At 40.9% G+C, this 21,360-nt stretch overlaps 1 protein-coding gene across 4 annotated transcripts in view; it reads right to left on the reverse strand.

Annotated features, from left to right (window-relative positions):
• LOC102454764 (cohesin subunit SA-2-like) overlaps positions 1 to 21,360 on the reverse strand; it is a 105,940-nt gene that overhangs the window by 54,295 nt on the left and 30,285 nt on the right. For all 4 annotated transcript variants that reach the window (XM_089775361.1, XM_075916026.2, XM_089775360.1 and 1 more), the window contains 4 exons: positions 21,025 to 21,098; positions 20,216 to 20,339; positions 8,532 to 8,630; positions 7,055 to 7,134 (listed from right to left, as the gene is read on the reverse strand). In XM_089775361.1, the coding sequence (XP_089631487.1) occupies positions 7,055 to 7,134; positions 8,532 to 8,630; positions 20,216 to 20,339; positions 21,025 to 21,098 (377 nt within the window). The remainder of the gene's footprint in view (positions 1 to 7,054; positions 7,135 to 8,531; positions 8,631 to 20,215; positions 20,340 to 21,024; positions 21,099 to 21,360) is intronic.

The following is a 21,360-nucleotide window of genomic DNA, read 5'->3' on the forward strand; positions in this document are numbered from 1 at the left end:
GCACAGCCCTCGGCTAGCCTGAGACAGCATCTCCACGCTCTAAGTCCTCCTCTGATACCCTGCCGGCACTGCTTCCGGCCATCCTTAAGCCCGGTTCAGGGTCCACTTAATGTGGACATGCTAGTTCGAATTAGCAAAACGCTAATTCGAACTAGTTTTTAGTTCTAGACGCGTTAGTTCGAATTAGCTTAGTTCGAATGAACTAATTCGAACTAAGTTAGTTCGAATTAGCGCTGTAGTGTAGACGTACCCCTATTTTCTAGGAAACTGTCTAATGTATATTCTCTCTCTATTTGCAAGTCTCTCTCTCTCTGTCTTTTTAAAAGCTGTGATCAAACTGCAAAAGGCATATGCTAGAAGAAAGTATTGTAGCCTGGGTCACCTGTGGGCAGCAATGTGAAGTGAGAGGGTACACAGTTTTTGAGAAAAGTAGCTATTTCTTTTTCTAGCTTAACTCAGCTTCACTCTCTTCACTATATTCCAAGGTGACAGAATGGGCCAGGTACTACATTCACTACAGAAAGTCTTTTATTTTCTAAATCCCTTTGATAGGTGAAATGCTTGGAAATATTTGTGCACTTATAAATAAATCTCACTTTGGGGACAAACACCACAAACTATTTCTAGTCAAGGGAAGTAAAGACTAAAAATGGGTGAAGTCCTAGGAACCAGGACTTCACCCCAGGTATTGTACTCTGTACTCAGTTTTCCCCCTCATCAGGGAATTGTTAGATGAGGTTTGACCTAGGCTCCTTGTACAGAATGCTCTCTGGATGCCAGGGAGGCATGGCATTCTTTTTCAAAATCCATTAATTAAGCAGACAGAAGTTCTCAATGTGCATCTGTTCGCTCGCTTTTTACACAGCGCTCAGCAGTTGCTTACTGTTAAGATGCCAAGGTTTCCACTTGAAAGATACTTAACCAGTTCAAAGACTACTTATCTCTACAAAGGGCAATACCTAGTTACACCTATTACCATGGCAGTTTTAGAAGTATTTCTCCAGTGAAGTGGGCATTTCTTTTGTACCTATAAGCCAATAATTGCACATTCAAAGAATATTTCATGTAGTGCAATACTACTGCTGCAAATTTACAGCCCTCAAAATGCCAAGTGACAGATAAAGGTTAAGCCAGAAGTGCCTGCCAGTATTTAGATGCCTAAAAATAAGCATGGCTTTCCACATACCAATGCCATGATGTATCACTGTCTCCTCGTGTCAGTGTGCACAGGCAAGGAAGAAGGAAGACAGGTTATGCCAAGGAGAGAGTAAAGACTCTATCTGTTCTGGATGCCCAGCATTAGTTGGGAAACTTCACATCTTTTATTTTATTTTACATTTCATGAGATGACTTTGGAAACAAAAGACCCACTGCCTTCTCAACATGAGCGGTGAGATTGCACATGGGCTGACTGCATCATCTCTTGTTTATGTGCAATTATTTGTATTCCAAAACTTAAAAAAAAAATAAGCCTACATTAAAAAAAAAAACCCTACATTAAAAATCTCTGTCTTTTAAATGTACTAAGAGCCTGGCAGCTCTTAATACATTTAAAAAGAAGAAATGCAGCCCTGGCTCCCGCCTGGTCCCCCCCACTGCAGCTCTGCAGTTCCCTCCCCCTTGTCGACTAATTGAATAGTCAATGGAAATTCCATACTCGATTAGCTGATTAAGCACAATTTAACATGCCTAGTCACAGCTCAGCTTCAGCTGCAGGAACTTGCTCGGGGCATGGAAGAGAAGGGCGATGATAGGGACATGTAGCAGCGATGTGTAAAAATGAAAGTGGAGGCAGACTCAGCAGGAGGGCATGGACACAAATATTTGCCTCTGGACATGCCACTTCTACTAGGAGGGGGCTGACGCAAGGGTGGCGGTGAATAGGCTCCAAGTAAACTCCCCTTAGAGCCTAGGATTTTTAACACACAGCACAATTCCATACTGCAGTGCAAGATCCATGCAGTCTGACACAGATGGCTGGCTCACAGGTTACCAGGGCAGTTAAAAAGTGGCTGGAAACATAATAGGATGCCCATGGAATAATGGGATTGAGAAACCTTCATCAAGTGACACTGTTCCTGACCCATGAAGCATTGCTAACTCCTCCAAAAACACCCTGTGGCTATTTGCAAAGAGGAATTGCTATCCACAGTGCATTGGTCTCTGTATCAATCGAAGTGCTACTACTGTGGATGTGTTCCACCAACACGAAGAGCATAGTATGCACATGCAACAGCAGTTTGTTTACACAGATGGCTCAATGTTGCCGTAACTTAAATTGCCTTAACTTCATAGTGTAGGCATAGTCTTAGTCTCATAATTTCTAATTTATATCCAGATTGACATGGACCAAAATAATTCTTCCCTTGTTATTTACATCCTCCAGCTACTTCCCTTTCCAAATCAGTAATCTCCTACCTTTACCCAATCATTTTTGTTCCTCTTTTCTGAACTCCCTCTACTCTTTCTGGTAGTCAAGCAAAAAGAAATGAACACAATAATCCAAGTTACTCACTGAAGCACTATAATGAGGGAACATTGTATTACTGTTTTATGTCACTATAACTCAATTTAAAATGTTCCTAACCCTTTTTACTGACATCTTGCATTGCAGTCACATGTCTATTTGCCATCCACTAAGATACCTGGATCTCTTTCAGAATTACTGCTTTCTCACTTCTACCAAGTATCTGTGGCTCATGTTTTTCCTCCCACTCTATTTTCTTCTTAATTTTAATCTACAGAGCTTTGTATCTTTTCTCAGTCCTGGTTAATGTTTTGTGGCACCATTCATGTTATGATAGCACCTAAAGGCCCAATCAAGCTCCCATCACGCTGTATGCTATAAATATAAAATGATGAGATCCACTCAAGAAAGAGATCTGGGAGTCACTGCGAATAGTTCTCTGAAAATATCCACTCAAGAGCAGAGGCAGTCAAAAAAGCAAACCAAACAGAATGTTGGGAATCAGTAAATAATGACAGAGACAAAAAATGTCATATTGTCTTTACACAAATCCATGGTACACCCGCATCTTGAAGACTATGTGCAGATGTGGTCGCCTCATCTCAAGAAAGATACTTGAACTGGAAAAGGTTCAGAAAAGGGCAACTAAAATGATTAGGTGTATGGAACGGCTGCCATATGAGGAGAGATTAATAAGACTGGGACTTTTCAGCTAGGAAAAAGAGACAACTAAGGGGGGATACGAATGAGGTCTATAAAATGGTGACCAGTGTGGAGGAAATAAATAAGGAAGTGTTATTTACTCCTTATCATAACACAAGAAGGGGTCACCAAATGAAATTAATAGACAGCAACAAATACAAGGAAGTACTTAACACGATACACAACCTGTGGAAATTCCTTGCCAGAGGATGTTGTGAAGGCCAAGACTATAACGAAGTTCAACAAAAAACTGCATAAGTTCATGGTGAATAGGCCCATCAATGGCTATTAGTCAGGATGGGCAAGGAAGGTGTCCCTAGCCTCTGTTTGCCAGAAGCTGGGAACAGGCAACAGAAGATAGATCACTTGATGATTTCCGGTTCTGTTCATTCCCTCTGGAGTACCTGTTATTAGCCACTGTCAGAAGACAGGATACTAGGCTAGATGGACCTTTGGTCTCACCTAATATGGCCATTCGTATGCTGTACAAACAGTAAAGGAAGTCCCTCAGAGTTTGGCATTTTATATATATATTTTAGAGGCATCTGTCTGAGTCCTTCTGCCTGTGAGCCCATTTGTTCAAGAACTCTTCCTAAACGGTAAGACCACCAAATTTGGTATGCACCTTTCTCTGATCCTAACTTAAAGCAAGTTCAGGGTTTGGTTGTGGCAAGAAAACAGGATGCGCCTGGAATTTGATTGTTTTCCATAACATGGAAAGAGAGGGAGCAGATCAGAGAGAAGCTATACTGCACAGTCACCACTGAGAGAAGTGAGCCCATGGCACAGCTGTACTGCAGAGTGACCACTAAGGGCAGCCGCACTAGGAAGGGATTGGCCAGCTGGGGACTGAGTTCACCATCTTGCCAGCCACTGTTCCAGTAAGTGCCCTTCCCCTTCCCCTCTCCCCTCCCCCCCAGCCTCCCTCCCATCAGCATCACTGCCACAGGCCTCCCCCGCAAAAAACTACTGGGGTTAGGTAGTTGAGTTCCAGTCCCCTCCCCAATACCACCAGGCCCTCCTTCTCCCTGTCCAGGTTGGCCCAGGGAGCGCTGCCGGGGCTGGCCTGGCCCCTTCCCTCTGCCCCCAAGTCCAAGGAGCATAAGCAGGAGGCCTCCATGACCCTGGTCCTGGGCAGCATTGGCAAGACACCTCCGCAGGGCACCTTCCCTGCCCCTGCCCCCTGGGCCAGCCCCTGGCAACACCAGGTAAGTCTTCTACTTAATACAATATGCAAAAGTGGATATATACCTCTGAAGGAATAAAAAGGAGGGTGGAAATAAGAATGTGACCAACACAGGCCGGGCATGTGCACCGCTTGAGGGTCCTATGTGATACCATCTACATATTTTGTTAGTCTTTAAGGTGCTGGCAAGACTATTTGTTGTTCTTTAAGTTTTTCCAGTTACAGACTAACTCGGCTACCCCTTTGAAGCTGTAGGAAACTATGTTGCTTAAATAATTTAGTACATCTAAATAAATTAGAAATATCAGAGTTTGTCACTGGCTATCTGCCTAGCAATTATCAACTAACAGCATCTAACTGGCAGCACTAGCATCTAAAAAGTCTTCTGGGCCTCACCAGATGTACATCCAGTTAGAACTTAGTTGATATACTGCTGCTGATGAAACTAGAGGAGAAACCAGTTCTGACAGAAAAGTTTGAACTGGCTAAAGGAGGTGAACATTTTTGTACCAAATAAGCAAGCAAATACGACTGAACACATACAGGAAGCAAATCTGTTGAACAAATCTAATCCTTACAGGTCACTCTTATGTTATTACTCACTGGAATTCCTTAATTCCCAAACCCATTTACAGTTTCTCTGTGTGCATGGGCTTCCACACAAGCAAGTGTCAAGTACATACTCAGGGTTCACAGCAAGTACACTGGTTGCCAGCCCTTGCTGAGCCCTTGCTGAGCCCATGCCACCACACCTACACTGCTACTGTTACTCAAGCTTGCTAAGTTAAAACTACCATGGGTGTGCCAACCTCTGCTACAATCACACCTCCACTTGCAGTGCAGACATACATCTGAGCTCTTTCCTGCTCCTGGAATGATGGCAATCACTTCTGAAACATCTCCCTTGCTGGAAAGGCATCTTGAGACATGCTCTCAAAGCAACCATATCACAGCCACAGGGTGACTCCTTATCACAGAGAGTGCAATATTTCACCCAACATGTTTAGACTGGACAGTACAAATTTTGTAAGCGAAAGATAGGATTCTTGGTTGGATTTCTGGATAATTCATTTCAGTCCCCAACTCCCATCTTCATCTTCCCAATAATTAAACCAAATCAGCAGGGCTCAGAATGACTACAAGCGCTGTTGGCGCTGCAACAGATGGAGCAGAAACAAAGACAATGAGTATGTGTTTGTTGGACCTCTGCCATGGCTTAATAAATAAAAACATGCACTCATTTTATTTACGAGGAAATATGTTTTATGATGGACAAGTGTTGTTTGGAAAACTTCTTCTGAGGAATTGCTCATTGCTGGAAATCTAATTTTAAACTTTGTTTAGATAAGGCTTTCCTAAAAATAAAGACAACTGATAAACTTTTTTTGACTATACTTAGCATTCAGGAGTTTTGCGAGCATGTGAACCCAACAATAAAGTCAGAGAAGCTAAACAGCTGCAGTGCTAATATAGCGCTTGTTGGTTCAGTTATAGAACAAGAGCAACCTTAACTGGTTTAAAGAGTCATTGTATTTTAACAATGGAGTGTTACTCCTCCTAGCACAGGCACATGTTATGTACATAGCTGCTGTAACAAAGTACAATGAAATATCTATGCAATATGGGGAAGCAACTATCATACGAAGTAGTTGTTGTGTTTGTTTACATTAGCAGTAGTAACCCACCTATTCTTAGGGTCACTTAAACAATGGTATCTCCCATAAAAAATCAAGTTATGTCACCAACGAAGTATACAATGGGCCCAAGTCTATTCTCATGTATAGGCTGGTGTAATGGAGTAATGCCACTTAAGTCAGTGGAGTGGTGAATGAGATAATTATCAGTTATGCACAAGATTATTCTGGTACAAGTAATGCAAAGATTCAGAAATTCAACAGTTGCTATCCAAGTTGTACAGCTCTCCCTGTGGCTTTCTGTAATTATGGGTATATGTGTACTTGAAGGAAGGGTTTGATTCCCAGCTCACACAGACATACTGCTGCTTTTTTTCAGGCAGAACGGCTCTTGTGCAAGAGGGGGGGGGGGGTTTGAACAAAAAGGATCTGTGTAGATGGCTCCTTTTTGTGCAAAAGCCCCTTGCACAAAATGGCAGCTTATTAAGTATACAAATGAGGTGCGACGATCTTCACCACTTTGCCTCGTTTGCATATTTTCTTGCGCAAGAGAGCGCAGTATAGATATAGCCAAAGAGTATTTTCATTGGGATGCAGTCTGTACAGCCGTTCCCCGAGTTGCCAACGGTCAACTTTTGACCATTCGCAGTTACGACCAAAAATGTCATAAATGGCGGATCCCGAGTTATGAACGCGATCCTCACTTACAAACAGCGTGGTCACGTGTAACTCTATGGGGGCCGACTTACGGAAAAAAACGAGTTACAACCAATTGCTTGGTCCGTAACCGGTTCGTAAGTCGGAGACAGGCTGTATACAAATAAAAAATGCAAAACAAAAAGGGAAATAGAAATCTCACTATTCTGGGATAACCATATTTCTTAAGTACCATTCTGACTTTGGTCACAACATCAGAACAGACTTTTAACTTAGTTATCCTCTTTAACCCATGGGCTGCAGGGGACAACTGTTTCTGAGCTCCTTATCAGCAACAGGAGGATTCCCCAATGAGTTAGATCTGGGTCTTGCCAATAAAACAATACAGAATATTAAGAAATTGCTTACTGTGCTATAAGCATCAAGAGTTTCATGGCTTGAACTGCTACTTCGTGGTCCTTATCTAGAGCCATGGACACCATTCGATCCTAATGGATATAAAATGACAATTAAAAGGTGCAATCCTTTGAGTTCTGGACAAATATATTTTCTGCAGATCACCTCCACTAGCAACAAAGAGGCATATTTATATTGTAATGACTATTTCCTAAGCAACATATGGCAACTTGCTTACCACCAAGTTGTCCTATCTACCTCTAAAAGAAAATGTTACATTTTTATTTGAATTAATTGACTAAAGTGAAATTTGTGCAGATTGAAGCGTACCTACACAAGAAACTAGCTGCTGCTTATAAATTGAGAATGATTGGACACTTGTTTGTAAAACGAAGAACAATTTGCCAAACCACATTAGTAACAAGATGCTAAATCAGGGTATGTTCCAAACTACAAATGTTACATACCTTTTTAGCAGGGTTATGTCAACTAGAATTTTTTTTCCATATCTGAGTTGAGAAATTAGGTAAGTGGATCTTGGATGACACCCTCTTTAATAGCACACAGCAATATGACACAGATTAGGGTCAAAGTACAGAGGACTGCTGCAAAAATGTTTAAAATACGGATTGAACTCAGCTAGGCAGAATTTATTTACTCAGACTGAAACACTGCTAAAACATGAGAATTATAACCCTCCTCTTTCAAAAAGTGCCATGGAGAGCCAAGTGCTTGGTTGTACATGTCATCCAAAAAACCATACCTTTAGGGTTCAGCAGTAGAGTATGAACTAGCTGGGGCACTGGTTCAGTTCTTGGAAGGGAGAGTGCCACCTACAGAGTCACAACACCACTTTAGCAGCACTTTGGGTTTTTTTACTCTAGTACTGGCAAGCCTCAACCCTGGCTAATTAGTAATGGTTGACGAAATCAGAACCAAAGGTAACATTAAAAGGCGGAGTCCTGACTGCCTGAACTAGCCTGTATGTGACAACATGATCAGCGCAGTATTCTAGGGACACAACAGATCCCCCAAAAGATGTTCCTAGGGTATTCAGTTATTGCCTAACATTTGACTTGTTTGGATTGGGGATAAGAAATCTTTCTGCAAGGTTCAGAGTCATACATTCAGCAACAAGTCATACATTCTGATAGCAGTCTATGCTGAACCACCCAATCCAACATCTAACATAGAAAACCAGTTTTGAGAGGGACAAAGGAGTCTATGGGATGCTCACTACATCTTGCCAAAAGAATCTTGGCCAAGAGGCTAGACATGGCAGTCTGCTAGACCTGCTAACATCACTGTAATCATTAGTCAAAGCAAAATCAAAAGGTTCTCATGAATGAAGGGAAATGTCCCACAAACTCTGCCACCCAATAACCCTTGCCTATACAAGGGAGTAAGAGACAAACTCTGCTCAAAATATGAGATTCTATGTGGCTAACCAATCCAGATTTTTAAAATAGAGAATGGTAAATTCATTTACCTTGAATCTGCTAGTAAAGAGATCCATTTTAGATACCAGTTCTTTTCTGTTATAAATTCCTTGCAGTCCCAGAAGACACTTCAGCCGCACTTCGGGTTGCTAGAAGACAAAGAGCAATGTACTAACATTGACTAATCTTAGGCATTAATGCTATTTCCTAATGATTTGATGCTCGTCCTGTGGTAATGGGAGCCCTATAAATACCTACAATAGACTAAGCAAAAACTGCCTCAATCTTCATTAGCAGATAGTGTTGTAGTTATGTCACATATGCCTAATAGTATACCATGGGCCAAAATTAGAGGTGATCTCTAAGGGCATGTCTACACTGAAGAGCTATTTCAAAATAATTCCCCTTATTTCGAAATAACAAGGCGAGCATCCACACTAACAAGGTCTGTTATTTCAAAATAATAACTCCCGTTTGTGAAGAAGAATGAGTTTATTTCGAAAGAGTTATTTGGGGAGTTATTATTTAGAAATAACTTATTTCAAAAAAACCTGGTAGTGCAGACATAGCCTAAGCTCTTTTTACATTTTCATAGACTTACAAACAATTACCAACGGGAGTGCAAGGAGTCCACGGTCATGTAATTCACATGCCCAAAGTGTAAGAAGGTGAAGCCAGGGAGGCACACTTATGGCAAGCCATCGTATATCTCTCTGCTATTTATTTTTCTTGCAAAAATTTCCTCAGATATGAGTTAAGCCAACTTAGAGTCACTTAGTTTTGGGGATGTAAGTGGGCCAAATTAAAAACTAAAATGTATACAGGCAGTCCCCGGGTTACGTACAAGATAGGGACTGTAGGTTTGTTCTTAAGTTGAATCTGTATGTAAGTCGGAACTGGCATCCAGATTCAGCCGCTGAATCTGGACACCAGTTCTGACTTACATACAGATTCAACTTAAGAACCCCAGGCGTCCCCAAGTCAGCTGCTGCTGAAACTGATCAGCAGCTGATTCCAAGAAGCCCGGGGCAGAGCAACTCTGCCTCGGGCTTCCTGTACTCAGCCGCTGGTCAGTTTCAGCAGCGGCTAACTTGGGGACGCCTGGGACAGAGCAGCTCGGGTGCTGCTGGGTTGGTCCAGTAGCGCGGCCGCTCCTCGGCGCTACTGGACCAACCCAGCAGCACCCCAGCTGCTCTGCCCCAGGCGTCCTGATTCAGCCACTGCTGAAACTGATCAGCAGCGGCTGAATCAGGACTCCTGGGGCAGAGTAGCTGGGGTGCTGCCGGGTTGGTCCAGTAGCGCCAAGGAGCGGTGCTGCGGGACCAACCGGCAGCACCCCACCTGCTCTACCACAGGCCCCGGGCTTTGCTCCACATCTCCCTGGTCTGCTGAGGGGGGCACTAGCTGCGTCCCCCCCAGCAGACCAGAAAGACACGGAGCAAAGCGGCGGAGGACCCGGGCCGGACCCGCGGCACTTCCAGATCAGCTGGACGCGCCGGGTCCGGCCGGGTCCTGCGCGGCTTTGCTCAGCGTCTCCCTGGTCTGCAGACCAGGGAGACGCTGAGCAAAGCCGCGCAGGACCCGGGGCCGGACCCGCAGCGCTTCCAGCTGATCTGGAAGCGCCGCGGGTCTGGCCCCGGGTCCTGCGCCGCTTTGCTCCCCATCTCCCTGGTCTGCTGGCTCCCGCAGGAGACCAGGGAGACGGGGAGCAGCTTTTCTCGCCCCGGAGGAGGTGGGCGGCGGGACGCTCCAGTCCTCCTGGGTGAGAAAATCCCCGTTCGTATCTGCAGATCCGACGTAAGTCGGATCCGCGTAACTCGGGGACTGCCTGTATATGTTATAGAATACTAAACCAGTATAAGCCAGTATGAGAGCATTTGAGTTGATGCAATGGTATCTAGTAAAGGTTTTATGTTACAACATTTAGATTCTTTCATGCCTAGTCCACACTGACAAATTACTTCTGATACAAACAGCCATAGGCTGCCTGGTTTAATAGATCACATCAACAGGTTCACTCTTAGGCTATGTCTCAACTGCATTCCTCTTCCAAAAGAGGAATGTAAATGACCCCGATCGAAAATGCAAATGAAGTGCGGATTTACAAATCTTGTGCTTCATTTGCATAATCGCATGCGAGCGCTTTTTTGAAAAAAGGCTTTTCGAAAAAGAAACTGCAGTCAAGACGGGGTTCTTTCGGAAAAAAAAACTATTTTTGAAAGAACCCATACTCCTCATTTTTTCAGAGTACGAGTTCTTTCAAAAAAAGGGATTTTTTTCATCTAGACTGTGGTTTCTTTTTGGAAAAACCCTTTTTTGAAAAAGCGCTTGCATGTAATTATGCAAATGAAGTGCGAGATTGTAAATCCGCGCTTGATTTGCATTTTTGATCTGGCTCATTTACATTCCTCTTTCAGAAGAGGAATGTGTTTAGACATGCCCTTAGGGTTAACCACAACCTCCTGACATACTGGTAAACTGCAACAGTCATTACCTACTCTGAGTACTGAGTCACATCTGAGTTCATGTTGGTTAAGATGTACCCTAACATGATACAAATTTTCAGCGTAGACAAGTTCTCAGGCTCTCCTCTGTATTTGGCTAACAAATATAGTTGGTTTAGACCAAAATATTTATAGGCGTTATAAAGATTTACCTCATTTGTTTCTCTGTAAGCCAATACCGCTACTTACAATGGTTGTGAGTAGTGATGTTAAATTCTTGGGAATAAATTTTCAGCGAATATTCAAGAATGTTCTCGAGAATATTCTCCAATGTGAGAATTTTTGAGAATTTTCTCTTAAATACTTGTTAAATAGTTTTTAAAGAATTTTACTATTTATAATAATGTCTTTCTTTAATAAAACTTCAAGAATCCTGAAAAAGTTTCCAATAGTTAAAATGAAAATTTGGGAAAGTAAAGAAAAAAAGACAGGTTTAAATTACTAGAACTTTTATTATGAATCTTCTGTTGCAGGATACAAATATTTTTAACTTTCTGGATTGAATACAAGTCTAATCAGAATCTGCACTTTCCGAATCTGACCCATATATTTCTATATCCTCTTCTTCAACTTCTTATTTCTCTTCAGCATCATCAATTTCTTCTTCCTCATTTCTCTGTTTCTGTTTCCTTTTTTCTCTTGGGGATTTCAACACAGCATCATTTGGGTTTTTAAGAAGCTTTATATTACGGGCTATGAATGTCAGCTTGCCTGCCCTTTCTTGTGTTAACTTGTTTCTTTTTGCATTATGAATGATACTATACGTACTGAAACTTCTTTCAGTTGCTGCCGTTGTTGGTGGCATATTCAATATGTTGATCGCTGCATTTCCTAATTTTGATCCATAGCATATACCTTTCCACCATGTTACTGAATCTACTGAGCCAGCTGATTTTGTTACATATGATTTTCCAAAAAAAAACACCTTCTTTAGCATGATACTCTGCAAGCTCTGCAATGACTTTTGCTGAGTGATCAGTGCCATACATTCTTGTGACTAATTTATCGATGAATTCAGTTCCTTGTATTTGTTCATTCTAGTAAGGCACTCACCATTGATTTTGGATCTAGAATATTTGCAGCATAGTGAATGTCTTTTAGACATATCTTTTCTTTTTTCAAAACTTTTCATCACATCCTGTTTTTCTTGTTTGGTAAGTGGACTTTCAGGAAGTAGCCTATCAAAATGATTGCTTAATTCCCTGAAACATTCAGGAACTTTGCTCATTTTTGGCTGGTCAGATTCAAGCAGCATAATCCATTTAACAACAGGATTTATCAGTGCATGCTGTTTTTGGACCCGTGCCCAAAATACATCTTCATCCAGGACTGAATTCCTGGTACGTTTGCTCAGTTTAGTCTGTAAATCTTCATGGACAGCAAGGCATTTTAAGACATTTTTCTATTTCAATAAGCTTTTCAAACAATATAAAAGGGAACTCCACCTAGTTTTAACTGGCAATTTAAGTGCACAAGTTTGATTTTTCTTTTTGAAATGCAGTAAAATGAGCTCGTAAAACTTGCGATTTGTTAATTTCCTTCACAATAGTTTTACAGGTTGCTTCAGTTTCTTGGACAGATTTTAAGTTACTGATGTCACCAAATAACAAATTTAGTGTATGAGCAGCACAAGTGTACATAGCAATGTGATTGTATTTTTCGTTATGCATTGATAAGGATTTCACCATTGCTGCAGCATTATCAGTTACAATGGCACCAAATTTTTCAGGGCCTATTTCTGTCATTATTTCTTCCATACGGAATGTCATATACTCAGCAGTATGGCGTTCAACATCGTTTGCCACTGTCTTGTAAAACACTGGTTGGGGTGTTGACATAATAAAATTTATAACCGATTCATTTCTTCGGTTGCTTCAAGCATCACACTGTAGTGCAAGAGAAGAGGCTTCAGAAATTTTTGTTTTTATAAGAGCATCAACACGTTGATATTCATCTTCTAAAAGTTTGTTAGAAAGTGTGTACCTGGATGGCGTCTTGTAAGATGGTCTTATTTTTTCATGAAAGTAATCCAATCTTCGGTTTCAACCAGTGAAAGAGGCGACCCCGATAAGAATATAGCTCATGCAAAAAATTAATCCAAAACTTTGTTTTCAGTTTCATTCATAGAATCGAAGTAGCGACTTACAGAGTGACATACCTTGGCTGAACTAGATGTGGAAGGTGGTGATGTAAATTCACTAGCACTATCACAGTGTTCTATAGATGCTGATGCAGTTGCTGGTTGAGGTGATCTGCTTCTGGACTCTGAGAATTCTGTTGCCTTTTCCTTGATGTAAGCAGGAGTCTTCAAACAACTGGAAATATGCTTTCTCATCCTTGTTGCATTTCTGATGTATTCAGCCTTGCAGTACTTACATTCATATAACACTTTGTCTTTAACTGTTTTATGAAGGAAATAATCCCACACATCACTTTTAGGCTTAGTTCTTCTCTTCTGAGAATATTCTCCAAAAGCTTATTTCCCGAGAATTTTTTAGAATTTTCTAATTTTTCATTTCCCTTTGAAATAATATATTGTATTCAACTTTTAGAACACCTTGAATGTTAAAGAGCTTTCTTGATCATTCAAGATAGTTTGAGAATGTTATAGAACGTTCCAGAATGTTACGGAACTTTCTAGAACATTCGTGAGTCAGGAATTCTGAGAATATTCTCCCGAGAATATTCTCACCTCACATCACTAGTTGTGAGAGGCATTGCAAAGTCTGGGAAAAGGGCACAAGTGTAATGCTGCAACTTCAAAATGTCAAAACCTTTAAGAATATTAAAAGACAGTCATTCTGGGGCTCTAAAGCAGAATTCACTGATTCTGCTGCACTCTCATGGAAAAAATATCTACAGAGTCCCTGTAATAATACAGTTCTTGTAATCAGTCTCATCTCCTATGTGCTATGGAGGGCTTTTGGGTTTGTTTTTTTTTCCATTTCTCCCTTTAACATGGCAGAAAAAAAAATAAAAGAAACCTGAGAAGAACAGACCTCCCTCCCACAAGCAGACTATCCATTACTACAAACCTCCCATTCTCTTCCCTAAGATGCAAAGGATGCCATGCTTTAACTAATGAGTCTGTGTAAGGAGCTTTTTAGTTAGAAATATAAAATGAAAGATTACTAAAGGATATAGACATTGATTTTTCAAATTATCTAATTTATCCTTCTGTCCCACGGTCATCAGGCACATTTCTTGAACTGTGATCACTGCTTTAAAATTTAGGGCTGTTTCCACAGGTGGACTGCCGCACTTGTTAAAGTCTCTTGCAGGATGAGAGCCCAAATTTATTACTTATCCCTAGCTATTGCCTGGCACATCGCAGACAAGAGCTTTACAAACTTATAAACACACTCAGAAAAGCCACTGTACTTTAATCCTGGCCTGAGCCACCCACTGTGTTCCATTCCTGGACTCTAATCCTGAATATAGACTACATCTGTGCTACATTTAAGTTGTGCCAGTTGTGCCAAATGGTCAGATATCAAGTGGAACACAGAGAGAAATCACTTTCATTTGCACTTGTCAGTCAGGCACTATTTGAGCATATGTGATAAAGAAACTATGTCTAAGGACTAAGAATAAATAATCCATTTATCTCCACTACCATTATTTGTATCACCTTCTTTATATTTCTTCCATTTGTTTTAAGTCACAGTTCCTGCCCCATTTTCCTATTCATTAGAGTGTTTATCAATCCCCCACTACTTTTTCAATTATTTAATTTTTTTCCCAAATGATCTCAGCATCATTTGATACAAATAAAGTCCTCTTTTTTCCCCTCACCAGAATCACCATTTTAGTTTATCTGAGTCTGCAACGGGAACTTAAGTTTATAATACTGCCGGTCTGTGAAAAGAACCCAACACGCTCTCCCATAACACTGCCAAAATAAAACACAGTGAACACATTTTTTCTCTCCAGAAAAATCAACAAATAGGACTCAGAAGAAGACCAGCAGGGAGTAGATCAGTTGTGTAAGAGGAGGGCAGGTTTACAGAGACACTGTTGCAGGACATACATGTGAATTTCCACAACACCTGGCAGCAGTTTCCACATGCAATTTGCATTGACTAGTCAATTAGTCAATAAGGGTGCCTCTGCCTTTCAAGTGGGGCTGTTGCTACAGTTCAAAGGCGAAAGCACTGTGGAGAGCACAGGGCCAGCGGGGGACTGCAGAATTTCCCCACTGACCACACACTCCCCATGGCATTTCAAAGCAGCAACTGAGTCCCCAGCTGACCCTGGGCTCCAAGCAGCACTGCCGCTTTGAAATGCTGCAGGGAGCAGGGGGCCAGCTGGGGGCTGCATGTGGCATTTCAAAGAGACAGTGCAGCACTGCCACTTTGAATCACCCCCTCTTCATCCCCCCCCCCTTGCTGCCTCCTTCTGAAAGAGGCAATAAGGTGGGGGGAAGCAACTAGTCAACTAGAGTGTCAACTATCCGATAAGCATTTGCTTATCGGATAGTCGACTAGTCCACATCCCTACCCAGGGCTTGATGTCAAGAGGAGGTCTGGGCTCTTTTCCCAACTCCTCCACGTTTCCTATGCAAAGCAGCAAAAGAATAATTTTATCTTTATGCTTCAGCTTCCTCATCAGCACAGGGGGTCTATCTACTTAGCTCTTCTCTAGCACCGAGTAGATAATCTCAAATTCGTTTTGCAAGGCTGTGAAGACAGTCTTTGTTTTTGAAATTTTTCTCCCACAAGAAACACATTTTATTCCAAGAGAAATTCAAATGAAAATGCTATATTCCAGAAACATAAGAATCAGACAACTCTCCGTGCAACTCCAAAGCTAGGCTGACACATGCAGACATCTCAAGTGTATGTACTTCTTTCACCTACCCAATCCCTGCTCTTCTCCATTTTTTAGCCTTCACCCCCTCACCTCCAGAAGGAATTTTTTCCCCTGCTCTTTTCTATTCTTCCACATCTAATTTTTCTGATCAACATGTAGGCAACCAAATATCCACTGAAGACACCAAAGCGCCACTGAGGGCACATTTAGACTACGTTTTACTTTCAAAAGAAGATATACAAATTCGGCGGGAATTTGCATATCTTCTTCCGATTGCTTATTCAAAAGTTTTTTTCTGAAAAAGCAAGCAGTCTAGAAGTGGTTCTTAAGGGGGGAAATGTTTTTCAAAAGAACCTATAAACCTCAATTTTTGAGTAAGAAGGTTCTTTCGAAAAAAGAGGGTTTTTTCAAAAGAACCACATCTAGACTACTTGCTTTTTCAACAAAAAAAAAAACTTTTAAAAAAGTGATTGGAAGAAGATATGCAAATTCCCGCCAAATGTGCATATCTTCTTTCGAAAGTAAAACGTAGTGTAGATGTGCCCAATTAGGCACCCAATTTTGAGAAATTAGTTGCTATTTCTTTAAGAAAGGGGTTAACTTTATAGTGATTTTTCTTGTATATTTTACCAGATTTTGCATTATATTTTGTACAAGCAGAAATACCTGGCGTCGCCCGGGGAAAATATAGTAAAAGGTGTGATGAATGAACTACGTCAATTACATTAACATAGCATATTTTATTGGAAATACTTTTTCTCTTATCATATTACTTTAAGAAATTAACATAGCTAGTGCTGTGCTTACAAAACGCTATTGATTATAATACCCATTTTTGTGTGATAAAATAAAAGAAAGAGCGTTGAAAGAAGCCTAGTGGATAACAGATGAACTACTTAGCTCATAGCCAGAGGGAAAGGATCCCGTAGTTGCAGTTTATGTGACACGCTTAACAGAAGAGTCCAACAAATGCCCATGATCAAGCACTACTAAAAGCTAATCATCAGTGGGCCCAATGGGGGAACTGATTTCGAGATATAACCAATTCAGTTATTTAAGTTAGGAAATCAGTAGTATCTATTCAAAATTTTGTGTTTCTAGTTCTTACCGTTCCGGAGATCTTTCGGGACAAACAAACAAACAAACTTCCTAAAATATTTATAAAATTAGTGTAAAAAAGCAACATTTATCCCCATCTTCTAGAAATTATTAACCACTGAAGTTGTTCCAGAAAATTACTCCTTTGGGACATTGTTCCACTAGTCTTACTGGGGCACAGAGTGACTTTTCATTTTTTTATTCTGAACTCAGTACTAGTGTTCCCTCTAAGCTGCTGGGCAACACACTCCTCGGGTGATTAATCAGCCCCACCCAGTGAGAGGTGCAGGGCTGATGAATCACCTGTGAAGCTGTGCTGTTGCACAGCTTAGAGGGAACACTGCTCAGTACCACTAAGAGGCATGGATTTGGAGCATCCAGTTGCATGTGGGAAAAATCTTCTAAGCCAGCATTGAATCTGCACTGGTTGTGCAAAATGGCATCACAAAGGAAAAATAAGTCATAACATTCCAATAGGTCTTTGAAGATCAAATAGGTGTTTAAGCCTTTTTTTAAAGTCTCCCAAAGTGTGACCGCGCGTAGTTTATAAAATTTAGAATGCCTCAGGTTATCGAAGCTACATTTTTCTGTAGTTTAAAACAATTCTGTGGTTGCTTAAATTTGGGCCCTAAAATTATTAGGCAAATGTCTCTAGATCTATATCCCAAATGACTCTGAACTGGGTGCACCCCCAACCCACAAAAATGGGAAGGAACATAGCTTTCAGGAGGGGGTTTTACGCTAGAACTGCAATAAAATATTGGCACTTTAATCAGTCAATTGGATGGAGATGAAATCCAGAGGCCTTCTCATTTTTATCTCACAGTTTTTGCTGCAATGATTGTTTCCAGTTAACAAGCATTTTTTTTTTAAAGCAGCTGTTTCCAGTCTCCAGTAAAATACAGCAGATGGGTTGTGTGCTCTAGCCAAAGACACCAAATTTCTATCATTTTCATACAGTACTGCACTGACAGCAATGTCACATATGCTAAGAAAAAATGGAAATCCTACGTTTGTAATTTCTCCCACTGAACCTACCTTTAAAAGTTTGTATAATCCAAACTGAGAAATTTCTCTAGACTCCATGGCTACATCTACTCTATACACTACTTTCAGGGCCTAGGGTAGACATCTAGCTACGTGCCACAGTGAAAAGTGTCTACGCTTCTAAAAAAAGGCTCCAGCAGAAAGGAGGCAGCAGGGAAAGGCTTCAGCTGCTCTCTACTTCCAGAGCCTTTCACTACGGAAAGAAAAGGCTTTTGCAGAGAGGAGGTAACACGGAAAAGCTGAGCTTTCTCCTCAATGTCTCTCCCACTGCAAGCCTTTCCCCACTCCCTGTCACACGAAGGGCTCTAGTAGTGGGGAGATAACAGCTTTTCCTCACTGCCTGCCCACTGCTGGAGCCTTTCCCTGTGGCAGAGTCCATCAGTGGACAGCTGGCAGTCTTTCCCCACATGCCTTCACCCTCTGCGCAGAAGGGCATCAGCAATGGGGAGCTGATGGAACCTTTCCCTGCTATCTATCAGAGTCTTTTGTTCAGAAGGAGAAAGGCTCCAGCAGCAGTACACGACACTAAAAAAAAGCTATGTTCACGGACGGCACAGTTTAGACCAATGTTTCTGAAAGTTACTGAAGAAACACTTTCAGAAACACTTTAGCTGGCCGCCCTGGTTTGTTTGTTTATGGCGCCACAGCCACAGAGCCTCGCGGTTCCCATTGGCTCCGTTTAATCCTTTGCAGCCAAGGGGAGCCGCGGGAAGCGACATGGGCTAGGACACTGCTTCCCACGGCTCCCCTTGGCTGCAAAGGATTAAACGGAGCCAATGGGAGATGCGAGGTTCTGCAGCCACAGCGCCGGTATATACAGGGGCAGATGAGCGTTTTGGGGGGCCCCGGGCAGCATAATTCCGCAGGGCCCCCCCTTTGCCATGGTGCATGCGCAGGGCTTTCTGAAGCGCGGGGCCTGGGGCGGCTGCCCCGTTCGCCCTGCTGTATATCCACCCCTGGGTATATAAACAAACCGGGGCGGCCAGTTAATGTGTTTCTGAAAGTGTTTCGACAGTACACTTTCAGAAACACTGGTTTAGACAACTTGAAAAAGTTTAGGGCATGTGCTTGGCTTCATACTTATACCCATTAGGCAAGTATTTATTCTAGTGACTTAATGTATACCTCACCATTTACTCTGCTGTCTATATCTAGGGGGAGGGTAGGGGAGGGAATAGGGGGGCTCTGTTGGTATACACACAACATGCTGCCAAAAGAATTCTGTAATTTAAACGCACCCTAAAAGTTGTTATTGGTAAGTTAGTTCCTTTTAAAAAATGTTTAACCACTGTTGGTATAGTTACAGCATGAAACAAAAAACAACATGATTCGTGCACCCTCTGCTGGCCTTGGAATTAACTAAAACTATTCAAACAACTATGCACCATCATATATAATAGATAACCCCAGATGCAAAAGGAAAGATGTTTTGGTATTTCTACAGAGCTATATGAACTGATACATATAAAAATGTGCTACAAAAGTACAGAACCATACTCAATAATTAAACTATTCACAGCAAATACTGCCTCCAACTGACTATTAAGCACATACTGCTAAGACTGAGATCAGTATTTTACAAGTTAACTTTTTAAAAAGCTAGGCATAACAAGTTTAACCTCTGCTCTAGCACAGGAAAATTGTTACACAGAAGAGAACAGAAGCTTTGGGGATAGGGGGAGGGAAGGAAGAGACTACTCAGAAGATGTTAAGAATATAAAAGGTAATTAAAAAATCTCAACAGTTTCTTAAATAATATCCTTCAAATGTTCTATAGCTTCACTTGTTTTCCAGTTCAGAAACAAGGAACGTTATTTCTTTCTCTTTCTCTCTGAAATAATATAACTGAACAATGTAACGACTGTCAAATCTTAAGACGAAGTTTACCCTAACTACAAAATTGTAAATATCACAGAGGAGATTACCATTTATCAAGGATAGGTTTCAAAATCTATCTACCCAATAAAGTGCTGCACTGACTGAGGTCATATACATATACGTCCATCAAAGTTATACTTATTCACACCATGGATAACTCTTGCACACTTCCACACAACTCTTTGCTGAGGATGGAAAAAAGTAAGCGCTCTCTATTATTTAGTGCTGTAAGGTGAGTTTTAAAACAAAAACATAGCATTGGAGGATGGGAGACTTTTTTTCAAGGTAAGAATACAAATTCTAAATTGTTTTAATCTTTAGATAATTTTAAAATATCTTGAACTGACTTTCTGTCTATGTAGACAACACAGCAAGAAGGAGGAGAAAACCCTCACCTTATCATACAGCATCCATCCAATATATTTCAAGTAACTATCATTTAAGAATGTATCAGGATACATTTTCATCCAACTGCCAATTTCTTCAATGCAGATAGCCCGTATCTCAGGAATCACATCACTATAAAATTACAACACTGTGTTATAAACATATTTATAAATACCCAAAAGGTATCAGGTTAATTATTTACTTTTTCCAGCAGGGTATCAAGAGTTGCACATATACCTGCAACCCTGAGTAGCATCTTATGTATCCATTACTAACTTTTAAACATGTCTCTAGATCAACACATCCCTCACAAGTATTATACAACAATATAACTATATTTGTTATTGTTTTTAAAAACTGGTTAGCTACACAAGTTCCTTGTTGCAATTATTTTGAGAGTATGAAAAAAGTCTTTCAATCATAACCTTATTATTCTCTTGTAAGGAGCAAGAATCAAACAAAGGAAGGGAGAATAAGCTTATATAATGAAGGGGTTACTTTCTAAACCTGAAGGAGTTCTTTCAAATAATTCAGCGCTATGTGCTGCTTCAGAACAAATTTCACAGTCCCTTGGACATTCATCTTGAGTTTAACCTGCACACTTCGCATGAAATTTTGTTGCAAGATGCATGTAGGCCATACTTATTTTTATTTCTTTCTATTCCTTTTTTAAGTGAAGAAACTTAGATTGTCAATTCTTCAGGGAAGGGACAGCAGACTGCTATGTGTTAGTACAACATGCAACTCGCCACAGTCCAGTTTTGATTAAGGCCTTTGGGTGCTATTCCAAAAGCATATAAATAATAAATACTCTTACCGATATCTCTGTAAGAATGTTCCTTTGAAAATAGCATTCATCATATTTTCTATTTCCAGTGGTTTCTGTTCATACTGAAAACACAAAAAAGACTTGAACATTTCAAGTAGGGAATATGATAAATCTCCTTTATATTACAGGACATTCATACCAAGGTAACCACATTCACGATATTATATTGAGTGCAAGCTCATAATCATCAGTGAGAAAAAAAAATGAAAGAACGAAAGAAAGAGAGAGATTTGGTTCATCTACAGTAAAATGAAATGTCGCTGGATATTGTCAAGGGGCGACAAGCTCTTGGAGGCACCTCAAACTTTTTCTCTTTGAACAGCC

Source organism: Pelodiscus sinensis, chromosome 1, assembly GCF_052426305.1.
Source record: "Pelodiscus sinensis isolate ZL-2025 chromosome 1, ASM5242630v1, whole genome shotgun sequence".
Lineage (NCBI taxonomy): Eukaryota > Metazoa > Chordata > Testudines > Trionychidae > Pelodiscus > Pelodiscus sinensis.